This window comes from Alexandromys fortis, unplaced genomic scaffold (assembly GCF_014885135.2).
Source record: "Alexandromys fortis isolate MF-2015 unplaced genomic scaffold, M_Fortis_MF-2015_v1.1 scaffold_34, whole genome shotgun sequence".
Taxonomy (NCBI): domain Eukaryota; kingdom Metazoa; phylum Chordata; class Mammalia; order Rodentia; family Cricetidae; genus Alexandromys; species Alexandromys fortis.
This window is the reverse complement of record NW_026067933.1, coordinates 2908305-2921395: the sequence shown is the minus strand read 5'-3', so window position 1 is coordinate 2921395 and position 13091 is coordinate 2908305. Positions and strand designations below refer to the sequence as shown.

At 39.3% G+C, this 13091-nt stretch overlaps 1 protein-coding gene across 5 annotated transcripts in view; it reads right to left on the bottom strand.

Annotated features, from left to right (window-relative positions):
- The window catches only part of Cadps2 (calcium dependent secretion activator 2), a 533470-nt gene that overhangs the window by 305102 nt on the left and 215277 nt on the right, over positions 1–13091 (bottom strand). For all 5 annotated transcript variants that reach the window (XM_050145948.1, XM_050145944.1, XM_050145945.1 and 2 more), the window contains exons 4-6: positions 11641–11721; positions 4231–4467; positions 212–333 (exon numbers count right to left, since the gene is read on the bottom strand). In XM_050145948.1, coding sequence (XP_050001905.1) covers positions 212–333; positions 4231–4467; positions 11641–11721 — 440 coding nt within the window. The remainder of the gene's footprint in view (positions 1–211; positions 334–4230; positions 4468–11640; positions 11722–13091) is intronic.

Below are 13091 nucleotides of genomic sequence, written 5' to 3'. Positions count from 1 at the left end.
AAGAGAGGAGACATGGAGGATTTGGAGGGGGGAAAGAAAAGGGAGAATGATGTGATTATGTTTTAATTAAAAATATGTATCATAAAAAGAGAAATGTGATTCTAATACAGTTGATACAAAGCTAGCCAACTGGTTTCGGTTCCTAGGTATAATATCATATAAGATACATATAATTGGATGAAACAAAGTGTATTTTTTCCAGTGAGCTTACTGTGGCCTTGAAGCTTCAGCCTGGTCCGTCTGGAGTTTTTCCCCTCCTTCCACTTCCATTGTACAGTAGACGATTCGATTAGGTGCAACTGACTTCAAACCTTGCACTTCCATTATTACAATCTAAAGATAAAACAATTTGAAATTAATATGCAAAGTGGATACTGGTAAGTAACACAGAGAAGTATCAGCATGGATAGTTGGGTAAGGATCTCACAAGACCCCATTCCCACTCTTAGCTGAGGATCTATGGTAGTTGATGGCTTCTGGGAAGGGGAAAGCCAGTTTCCTTTAGAGGTGTAACGTGGCATGTTGATTGTGGTACAGAGGGTACAGAGGGTGGCTTTAACTCATGCCCATTCAGGTCACAGTAATTTTGGATTGTGTGGAATGAAAAAATATATATACATATACATATATCTTGAAACAGTTGAAGAAGGGGAGTTAAGGTGCTGATATGATCAAAATACTTTATACACGTGTATGAAGCTTTAAAGAATAAATAACACATTTAAAAGACTAGTAGGATTTACAGTCAGAAGTAATCTAATCTTTAATCTAGTGTTATCACTAGTATGTCTGGTACATATAAATTAGAAAAAATATATAACCCTATAGGTCTAATTCCCAAGGAGGGGACAAAACCAGCCCCAAGCATTAGTGAGAAAGAGCCAATAGTCACAGATCATCAGCTAATGGAATTGTAGCTGTTTCAGTTGATTCTCGACAAAATCTAATCGTGATAGTACAGAAAATAAAACTGAGCTGTACTGTAGGCTGCATCGTCTCTCCCCGGTCTCTCTGTGGCTAATGCAATGAGAAGAAATAAAAGGAAAGGAGGCGTGTGTACAGCAGGTGTGGGAACAATAAGGCTCCACGACAAGCAGGCAGCTAAGCAGAATGGTGGGATGTGATCATGTATCAGGAGACCTACAGCTAGGCACAAGGGCTGCTAGCCTACAGTTAATGTAAAAGTTCAATGTGAAATTAACCAGATCAACCCACAGATCCCTCATCGAGTTATTGGACTCCTAGACTGTCAACCATGTGCTCTTCTTATTTTGCTTGATTTTAATGTACCCTTACATGGCTTGTTCTTGTGTTCTGCTTTATCCTTCCTTCTAAATGCTTTGTGCATGGAGATTATGCAAACGTGATTCCGTATGTCTAACTGTTTTGGATACCATAAACTCCCTTAATGTGTTTGAGATATACTGCATGACCTGAGCGCTGGCACTGGTCAGGTGTTTCCCACCCACCAGGCAACAGAAAATGGGTTGGCTGTCTTTCCTGCAGCCAACAGGTCTATAGCAGAAGTTAGGTTCTAATGGAGATAATAAGCCACTGAGCCACAACCTGGCAGTGCGGCTGTGCCAAAAGGGAGATCAGTAAGCCACAGGAACGGATAGGAAAAGGGGCCAGGAGCCACTCACTCAAGGAAAGGGCGTATGAGCAAAGCTTTTCAAGTCTGTATTTTTACTTCCTGATCCCTGAACTCCCATCTTAATTTAGATGCATTCTATTCCCAGCACTTTGGAGGCAGAACCAGATGGATCTCTGAGTGAGTGAGTTCGAGGCCAGCCTGGTCTACTAGTTCCAGAACAGGTACCAAAGTTACACAGAGAAACCCAGTCTCGAAAAAGCAAAAAAAAACAAACAACAACAAAAAGATACATTCTACATTGGACCAGTTTGAAGCCTAAAGACTGGTATGTGAGTGTTTTGCCTAAAGGGCCTGGCTGTTGGAAGGTTAGCCACTCATCCCTCAGGTATTCTAACCGTCCTTGCTTAGCATGATTTTATTGCGATGCTGGGCACATAACTCATCCCTGAAATGCCGTGGGCACAGAAGACAGATTTGTATTCATCTGTGGGCACAAAATATCTGCCTTAGACAGATACGGCAATAAAGGCTGTCAAAACAATTTTATAAATATGCAAGTTTCTCAGACCACAAAAAAGGAAGTTTCAGCTTGCATTCTTTTCTTTAGAGATTACATTGCTACCTCAATAGCTCAATCTAATATATTGGTAATAAAACAGAGAATAACAATTCAGTCACTTGGCATCACCATATAAGCCCAATCTTGACTTTGAAAGGGAAAAAGAACTCCTAAGTTACTCTAAGTTACTTATAATCTTTGAAGCCTTTTAAACAATAAAAAGGGAAATGTTCAGAACTGTATTTTGACTTCTGAATATTTATTAAGATAGAAAATTAAATATCATTAAAATTATTTTCTCTATATTTTCTTCCCATAAATTTAAAATGCAAAGTCTTATGAGAATAAAATTACACTGCAATTACATGATTTAGGAAGAAAAAAATTAAAAAATGTTACCATTTCTTTTTCTGTCAGTCAAAAATATCTGTGGTAGGAGATGATGAGAAAATTCAAAGTATAATCCACTATGTAGTTCCAAATTAAACACTGAAGCTGTAGATGCAGGGGAAAAAAAACCCTGGAGGCAAAGCAATTTGGCAAACCCATCAGGTAAACCCAGAATGAACTGAGTTACCAGACAGCCACATATTTTCACTCTGACACCAGACTTAACACATTTACCTACAAAGCATCCTGGACGTAAAGAAAGACAGGCAGCTGTCACGTCCTTAAGTCTGTTAAGTAAAGGAAAAACGAACAAGGGCAGACATTTTTTTTTTTCTGCTACCACTTAGCAAGTTGAACATCCTGGAAGAATGTAAAATCTAGCTCCCAAGATGGGATGTCCTCGTCGTGGCCAGTAAGCAAATACCAACAGTGGCATCAGGAATAACACAAAGCAAACACAGTCCAAGGAAAAGCTATAACACTCCAGCGGAAGCGTTGGGAGAAGGGCTGGACAGATAGATGGCTCAGTGACTAAAGAGCGTGCTCTACAATCATGAGGCCCTGAGTTCGGATCCCCAGCATGCATGTGTGGCAGCAATATCTATAACCCTAGCACTGTGTGCTGGGATGGGATTACATTAGAGACAGCAGATCATGAGGGCTCATTGGCTAGCCAGGAAGGCTGAAATGGAGAACCCAGGGCTTCCAGCGAGAGACCCAGTCTTAAAAAGTAAGAAGGTAAATGATTGAGGAACACACACTGATGTGAACCTCTGGCTTTTGCATGGCCCCACGAGTGTAAGCACAAATATGCACACACACACACACACACATACACACACACACACACACACACACACCACTTCAGAAACTATAAATTTATGCTTGACACTGCTGTCATTTGACAGAACTATACCATGAGGTGAAAAAACTGGAATGAAAGCTAAATGATGACCTGACTCTTTATAATAATACAGCCTTTTATCATCATTGACTTTACATAAGGTCTTTTTCCAAGGACTTTTGTGGGAATGGGTGTGTAAGCCCACAGACACAGTCCACAAGTCTAGACTGGACACTGACACAGATTAACACACTCTCCTGAGAGACAGGAGTAAGCACCATCGACATCAGTAGTTTCTCTGGGTTAGTAGAAAATGGATACAATTCTGAGGCTTTGAAGACACATTTCTAATCCTGTGCTATTTGCTCCTGTTCTGTCCTATCACTATAATCCAAGTAGAATTCCTGAAAAAAAAATCTCTTCATCATTACAGCTCCTAACACTGTGCTTTACAGCATTGTGCTTGATTAAGCTCCAGAATGCTAACCCCACAGGGGAAGTAAACTAAAACCCAAGTTAATCAAAAGCCAGATTAAACAGAGTCACTTATACGTTTAAATTCTATCTGCACCCCTGTGTATTTGATGCTTTGTCAATGTACTTACACTGGCTTAAAGGACACATACCCACGACTCATGGCTGTTTCATTCATTCTAACATGGGTGCCACATTGAAAACAACTTGTATTTATGTGGATATAGAACATATTGGTTCAGACAACAAGGACTGCTTTAACATTTCCTAAACACACTACCCTGCTTTAAATTCTAAACCTTACCAGAAAAATCAAAGGCATTTCAGCACAGCCCATGTCTGTGGGGAGGGGGAGGGAAAGCCACTTACCTCTAAGGTGAAGGACAGCACCACGTCAGACTTGGACAGCTGGATCTCATTCTCATCTCCCAGGTCCAAAAATGCAGAATTCTGGGAACGCTTTAACTTCTGTAATTTAAATTCTGGGCCACCTTTTGAAACAGGAAGACTTTCTAAATTGGCCATTAGCAAATTCACGGAGGCCCGCAACTCTTCTATGTACATGTTCTCCATTTCCTTTGAGATAAATCTGGGGAATCTTCTTTCCTTAAAACAGTTAAAAAGAAAATGATGTTAGGGCAGTCCCATTACAGCTATACCAGAAGAGGCTGCACGATGCCATGGCTCACCTGGTAAGCCACAGCTCGTGGTGCTACACAGATTATTAGAAATGGGTTAATCAAAGATGTGAGAACTAGCCAATAAGAGGCTAGAACTAATGGGCCAAGCAGTGTTTAAAAGAATACAGTTTCTGTATTATTCCAGGGTAAAGCTAGCCGGGTGGCGGGACGCAGCCCGCCGCTCCTTACTATAGTATGGAATGAATAACATTGTATATATTCTTTCATATTTTCATTATAATAAGATGAGCACAGGTGAAAACAGATATGGTGGAACAGCTTAGTGTATAAATACATCTCAGTGAGAGCCATCTTTGAAGGACTTGGAGTAAATAAGTGGTGTGCAAGAAAACACTCAGGACACGCTGCTCTGCCAATCAGAGGAACATTTTCCTGGCACCATTCTCACCGTACATGTACAACGCCATTGGGAAGTTATACCCTCTGTACATGAGTACTCACGCTAAAACCCACCTTTAATGTAAATATTATGGAGATATTTCTAGAACTGGAAATTTCCACGTGGCACAAACATGCAAAGATTCTTTATGGCTGCAATTAAGTCTTTCACTAAGGTTTAGAAAAAAAAAACTGAGTTTAAAGCAAAAGGCCAATTTATGATAGAAATCTGTTAAGTGAAAAAGAGATAACAATATTAATCTGGGACATTCTATTTTATTTTAGGAGTATATATATTGACAGCTTATTTTTTATCTCTGCAATCATTTTCTCACTTATTATACTCAATTAAAAGTGACAACCTGGGGGCTTGAGACATGGCTCAAACAGTAGAGAGCACTTGTTTGAAGAAAGCAGACCTGAAATTGTTCCCAGTACCCACATGGTACCTGGCACCCATCTGTAACTTCAGTTCCCGGGGCTCCCACTGCCCTCTGTTGACCCCCACAGGCATGCATATGGTGCACAGACATACCTGCAGGCAAAACACTCATACTCACAAAATAAATAAATTGAAATCTAAAGCATAACATCCAAAACATTATTATTTAGAGCTAAACTGTCCTCTGAGAAGGTTATGCTTATTTATGCTCCATAAAACAGCAAAACAGAACATATTTTCTGTCTTTACTCCCTGCTAACTTGGCACTTGGCTCTTCTCTGCAATGTCAAGGGGATGTATCTATTACGTGAGGTCCAGAGTTCCGCCACTCTAAGGCGGAAACTAAAGGCTTGAGGATGAAGGCTTCATAAGGTCCCATTTCAAATGATTTTTTAATGTTCCAGACAATCTCAGCCTTATTGTTGTTTCCATTTGTACCACTGAGAACCTCATCTTTAATAATCCCCTCACAGTGGCTGGATGCATCCAGCTTGCTCCTAACGAATGCACCAGACTCAACTGCACCAGGTTGTTAACTGCAAGAACTAGGGCATCAGGTCAGGAATCAACCTAAAAATCCAGCTGCCTGCTTGCTCTCTCCACTTTAACCTTCAGATACGTCTCTTAAAATCATTTACACACAATCAATATTAAAATACATATTTTTACAAATATCACCTTTCTGCATTAATAATTAATTTTCCTCAAGACCCTTATGTTGGATGCCTCATCACTTAATCGAAATTTTGCATATCCAGCAGGACAATTCTTTAGTTTCTTTACAAAATAATAAAGGTGACTCAATGTTGTTTCAAGGAAGGCAAAAAAGGAAAAAGAAGTCATTAAACCACAGCTATGTATATTTTTATGATTTAATTAATTTTATGTATTTGAGTTTATCTGATACCTGCAGATGTCAATAGAGGGCGCTAAACCACAGCTATGTATATTTTTATGATTTAATTACTTTTATGTATGAGTCTATCTGATACCTGCAGGTGTCAATAGAGGGCGCTAGGTTCCGCCTAGAACTGGAGTTAGGGATAATTTTGTCTTCTCTTGAGAATAATATGTGCTCTTGAACACTAAGCCATCTCTCCAGCCCCAGTTATATATTTTTGGACAAGTTTTATAAGCTTTGTAAGGGGCGGGGAAGAATCATGTGAAGGTCAGAAATGAGCAGAAGGATGAGGGACCTGTTTGGAAATAAAAGGGTAATGCTCATCTTTAACCACCAGGGGGCCAGGTACTGCGTTACACTTCCCGTTTACTAGCGATTAATCCTTCCAGAGAAGCTATGAGTTAGCTTCTGTGATTTTATCTGAAAAAGATGTAAATGTTTGTCTCCTATTTAAAATAGCCCATGGCTACAATATAAGTCTGCATTTTAAATTAACCACTTTATAACAAATTCAAGAAAGTTAAAGGACACCCAAAACCCTTTTTCTCAGATTCTCTTTGGAATAATTTTTTACTCTTCCACTGGCTTGTCCACTGATAATGCATTGAATAAAATACTACATTTTCATTTTCTAATTGTATGGATTTCATACTTTTACCTTTTAAAATTCTATGTTCACAGAGGAGCAAAAAGAAAAAACTTGAGACATATTTGAAAGCTCAAATACATCATTGTTTTTCAAATTTCTAAGGTGTTGCTTTTATGAAACCTAGCATTAGTATATAGCAGAAACCTATTTGTATTTAGGTATTGCTAAACATACTTCACCATCATCTGTCAAACAGAAAACTGATTGGCATCATTAAAATCAATTTATTATTTCAGTTTTGTGGGAAACTGACTATATTACATTTTTATTTATTTTGTGAAAAAATCCTCATGAACCTTCTTTTAAAGATTTGGTATTTATAGGAAATATTCCACCAACTTCATTTAACTCTGCTTTTGTTGTCTCTTGTAAAGAAAGTGGCGATCATAGATCAGGATACAAGTTAAATATCATTTATGTGAATGGGATTAGACATTATTTTCAAGTAGTTTAACTATGAGTTTTCACCATCAATGAAATTCTAATTTGGCCCCATCTGACATGGTGATACATGTTATAACATTTGGCCCATCTCATATGGTGATACATGTTATAACATTTGGCCCCATCTGACATGGTGATACATGTTATAACATTTGGCCCCATCTGACATGGTGATACATGTTATAACATTTGGCCCCATCCCAACTAATGTGTGATGAATATAGTCAAAACTTAGGTGTTCCAAGTAAACTGCGGTACAAAGTCCCCTTCAGCCTATTCAATTAAGGGACGAAATATCAGGGTAATAGACTTTCTATTGAGACAAGGCCCTACTGCTGAAACTACTCATGCATACAAAAATATGCTAAAAGCTGAAGAATTTCAAATCTGGAATACCTCTGTTTCCAGTTAATCTGTATTAATTTTAGGATTACAGTATCATTTGAACTAATGAATGTAGATTTAGTACAAAGGCAATGGAAGTATTTGCAAATGTGAAAAACTTTCAGCTATCTCAACCATACTGAAAGTCTCTCTTCCTTCCTATATAAGAATGCTCCTGCATGGGAGAAGTCAAGAATCTCACAGATATGTCAGGAATTCAGTCCTGCCCTGGCTTTCTAATGATAATGTGTAGTAAAGATTCCACCATTCAGAAGACATCCACGTGGGCTGCAGAGATGCCTGAGAGAGTAATGGCACTTTCCGCTCTTGCTGAGGACAGAGGTTCGAATCCCAGCACCCGTGTGGCATCTTACAACTGTCCTAAATGCCAGTTATGCTGGATCTAGTGCCCTCTTCTGGTCTCCATGGGCACCCAGGCATGTACATAGTATACATACGTACTATACATACATATGTGTAGGCAATCATGTTCCTGTCAGTAACCTTTTACCCACGCTCCTATGAGAGAAAAAAACAAAACAAAATAAAAAAAGCCACTCACTGGCTCACTAAGCTGGACTTGAGTGGAATATTTCTCTTAGTGTGACACCAATTCCCTTGTGAGGTGACTGTTCACAACTTCCCAGTCAAAGGAATGCAGTGACTGTATGGGTGGGTCTCATTCAGAAAGCTTTGAAAGACCATTAAGCAAAGAGACTAATTTGTCCTGAAGAGCAGCAATTCTGCCTTAAGACTGCAAACCCAGAAGCCCTGCTTGAATCTCCCTGCTACAGGCCTGCTCTGCAGCTGCAGGCATAAGGCCCCACTGCCTCCTAACTGAGTTTCCAAGCTGCCACATAGATAGATGTATAGACAGCCACAGGTAGAGAATATCATTTCTTCTTCTCCATCTATCTGACTTCCTGTGGGTTCTGTCTCTGTAGGAAGCCTACCTAATATGGGGAAGAGAAGCCTGAGTGTCCAAAAAAGATGGTTGTGAGAAGGACATGGGGTCCGGACAAAAACCTTGAAGCAAGGAAGAAAGGGTCATGATAAATGAAATGAACTGAGCCAGGTTCAGAACTCAGGTATTTAAGGTCAGTAGAGCAAGAGACCAATCACAGAGCATGGAACAACAGCTCACACTCACGGGCATAGCACCTTCAAAGGCTTTTGCAGAGGCTCGCTGGCTGTCATGTTGCTGGTGAGGGGTGGAGGCTGGAAGACCAGCTAAAGGGACAGAACAAATGCTTTGATGTAAAGCAGAGGTGAAAGAAGCCAAATAGAAGAGGAAAAATGGCAACAACTGTCAGGTGGAACTATTTCACAAGTAGAAGCAAGCAGAAAGTGTGGTGGCTCGTGTCTCTAGTCTCAGCACTCAAGAAGCTGAGGCAGAGTGGTCAGGCTGTTCTCTGAGGTTACTTACCCTTGGCTGTAGTGAGATCGTGTCTGAAAACATAAGTAGAAGCAAAAGGGTCTCCTAACAAGTTTTGCATGAAGCATGAGAAAAAGAAAGAAGTCAAATATGATGCTAAGTCTTTTTGTTGTTGTCCTTTTTATTTTTTGGCTTGAGTAACAGAAAAAAAAAATGGTGCTGCTCAGAGCTACCTGACTACTCACCCTTCTTCCTGCACAGTCAACCTCATGGATCTGTTTCCTTGGTAGTAACAATAATCTTCCATAGTTTAGCAACACAGCATCTTATCACTTCTCATGGGCCTTCCCAAATAAAATATGAGCTGTATTTGGCATGCAGAAATATTTCTGTCTTGTTTTAGTCCAAGGCAATTATGTTTGTCTGGCTCTATCTTAAGCACTCAGGATAGTGCTTGCTCATAGCAGTGGATGCCCAGCAAATATTGTACAAGAACGAAATAATCTGCATACTGCTGCACATCTAAAAAGGACACACGGACTTAGCTCCAGCTTTTCCTAGCCTTGTTAGCATTCCCTAACTTCTTCCTTGGCTAAAATAATAAAAATGGATATCCCTATTACTTGACGCAATATCTGTTAGACTAAGAAATTTGCAAATGTAGACAGTAACCAGACCCTGGAGGCCAGGACAAGGCCAGTGACCTAGTCTATTTATGCAGTAGCTCTGTGACACGGGAAAAAATGAGTAGCCTTCCAAAACCTCAGCATCATCTATAGAACCCATGCTATCACCTGCCCTTGTGGCTCACGGTGCAATGGAAGAGGCATCAATCCACACGGTGGTGACAAATTAGGCCTCTGTAGTAACAAGTCCAGTTTATAACGAGGCAGCTGTAAGGTACATCTAGACACGTCTCTGGATTCTTTCCTAGCCTTTGACCTATAAGAAAGGCAACCAGCCTACTAGGCAGGATCAAAGAGGGTGGCATTTCCTGTAAGACTGCTTCATCTCTACAATTTCCAGGAGCTTTCAACTGCTGGATTTCTGCGCTGTGGATTGCACCGTGTACATTCTGGAATGGTTCAGTGCGTCTATCAATTTCCAGAGGCCAGCAGGAAGGCAATTCTCTTCAACCCTGCTCTTTGTATGCACATCACTCTTCAGCCTCTCAGTCACAGCATCCCACATGGTAGGTCATCTGGAGAGTCTCCCTCTAGAAATCTGCCTTCTTTCACACAACCTACCACCAACTCAATTACCCAATTTCTGTTTGTCTTTCTCTTTTTCTGTGCAATATCTCAATCTGTTCTCTAGCATTAAATTTAGACAGGCAGAGTATTAACACTCTGAAAATATCATATAATCACAAATATATTTTTTTCTTGGCAGAAGCATACAATGTAATGTTGGAGTCAGAATACGAAACAAATTTCCAGTGCTGGAAAAATTACTGTCTTGGCTTAGGTGGATAGACATATACTCATTCAGTAGTAAATGCTTATGAATGCTGATATACATGTTAGATAAGAGACAGGTGGGAGAAAAGAGGAAGAACATGGGAGAGAGGAAAAAGATATAGAAAGGAAAAGATAGAGAGAAGGGAAGGAACAGAGAGAGGAGAGAGAGAGAGAGAGAAGGAAGGAGGCAGGAAAAGGCACACAGGAGAGAGGGAAGGAGGGAGGGAAGGAGGGAAAAAAGAGAGAATGAAAGAGAGAGAGAGAGAGGATAAAGGAGGAGGAGGAGGAGGAGAAGGGCATTCTATCCACCAACTACTCAGTTTTTATTCAGCAGAAAGAAAAGGAAGTCTTAAGTCATTGAACTAAATCAATCTGCCAATTCACATCAAAGAATAGTTTTAATAACCTGCCAATTCATAACAAAGAATAGTTTTGGTGGTTAAGATACATCTCTCTAAATATTCAAATTATTAAAAAGGAACTAAGCTTTTGTTTTAAGTATATTTTTGTTCTCAGAAATCGTGATTATGCAAGTAAAAATCTCTATGATTATTAAAGAAAACACATTTCATCTGTCATATTCTGTACTATAAATTTCAAATTATACTTTAGACAGTCAATCATTCCATCAAGTTGGCACCACTATTTGCCAAGCATTGTGCTTGAAATTTTGGAATACGATCTTATAAGGAAACCTTTCTCCCTGAATATATATATATATATTTTTTTCTAGTGCAATATTAAAACTTTTTCAGGTCTTGTTAGCAGTTAAACAAAAATTCAGATTCTTTTAAATTATTACAAAAGTTATCACTGAATTTGGACAACTCACATAGTAAGCATAGAAACTCCAGGTAGATAGCCTATTCCGTTTAGAAAATATGAATTCAAATATTTGGGATGAAGAAGTTATTCATATAGAAGAGCAAACCATAAGTCATGTTGGTCATGTCTGTCTGGGTCAAGCATGCTTTTGGCGGACAGACATTCATTCAGGCAAGGAAAGATATGCGGTACTGCATGTTACCCAGCATAACAAACATACCTTTGCCATTTTCTCTGCCAACTGCAGGCGGCCATCGAGCTCCCTTCTGATCTGGGCTGCTTGCTCGTCAGCGTTATCCAGCTTAAAATGAAGAGAAATGCACGTGGGTATAAAATGGGACCTCACTGGCATAAAAACAAAGTCGAAATGACTAAGAAATTCTCAGTAAATCCCCTCCGCTACCTAGTCAGAAGTCTGCTTGGTTCCAATGTAGCCCAATTATATTACTTTTCATTGGGCTTTAGTTACAAAACTTTAAATTTGAAAGATTCAATAGCTCCATTTATCAAGTAATCTTGATCACTGCAATAACCCCGTGCCAAATGTGTTTGCAACAAACCTAAAACAAGAAGTCCTTGTTTCCTTGAGGTTGACACAGCTCATTATCAAATTTCGACATCCCATTCTCCTCTCTTCCAGGTCAGCCCTGAGCACTTATATGGATGAATTTCTTACTTGGTTCTCTTTTGGACGACAAGACATCGACTAACATTTCATTTCCTATTTCCTCCTTTTTAAAAGCATCTCTTCCATTTTTTGGTCTCTACGAATGCTAGACAGTGAAAGCACGGCTGGACTGACAACTGTCTGCCATTGGAGGCTGCATCCTAGTGATGCTCCCATGCGGCCAAGACAGGTTCGCACATTTCTCCAGACAAGCATTGCTTTAGAGCTCTACTAATTGTAATCATTTAGCTCTACTAAAATGTAATCATTATCTTTCAGAAACCCCCCACATATATGGAAAATTATTCTCACTTGTTAATTGAAATTATTAAGTTTTACTATAATCTCCTCATGCTTATCCCCCTTCCCAATTACTCAATCTTCTTTTATTAGTTCATCGTAAGACGTTAAACTTGTGATATTCACTGGTAAATTCCTTCCCGCTCCAATCCATTTTCTTTTTCTATCCTAATTATCAGAAGCTAGACCAAAGGATGTAACCATATTTTATGAAAGATAATTTAAATATTTATGTGTATGTGTGCGAGAGTGACTGCATGCCACATGTGTGTAGATGTTCTTGGAGGACAAAAGAGGGTGTTGAATCTCACAGATCTAGAGAAACAGGTGGGGAAAAATACAATAAAAAGGATTTTTTATCTAAAGGAGTCATAGATTTTCCTCTCAGAACATTAGTATTTGAAGAAGTCACAAAACCCTTCAAATTTCACCAGAGCAATGTTTACCTCATTAAAGATATACTCCTTAGATCAACAGTTTTACTTATGTATTTTTCTTTTTTTTAAAGATTTTTTTTAATTTTTTTAAAAATATTTATTTATTTATTATGTATACAATTCTTTCTGCATGTATGCCTGCAGGCCAGAAGAGGGCACCAGACCTCATTACAGATGGCTGTGAGCCACCATGTGGTTGCTGGGAATTGAACTCAGGACCTTTGGAAGAGCAGGCAATGCTCTTAACCACTGAGCCATCTCTCCAGC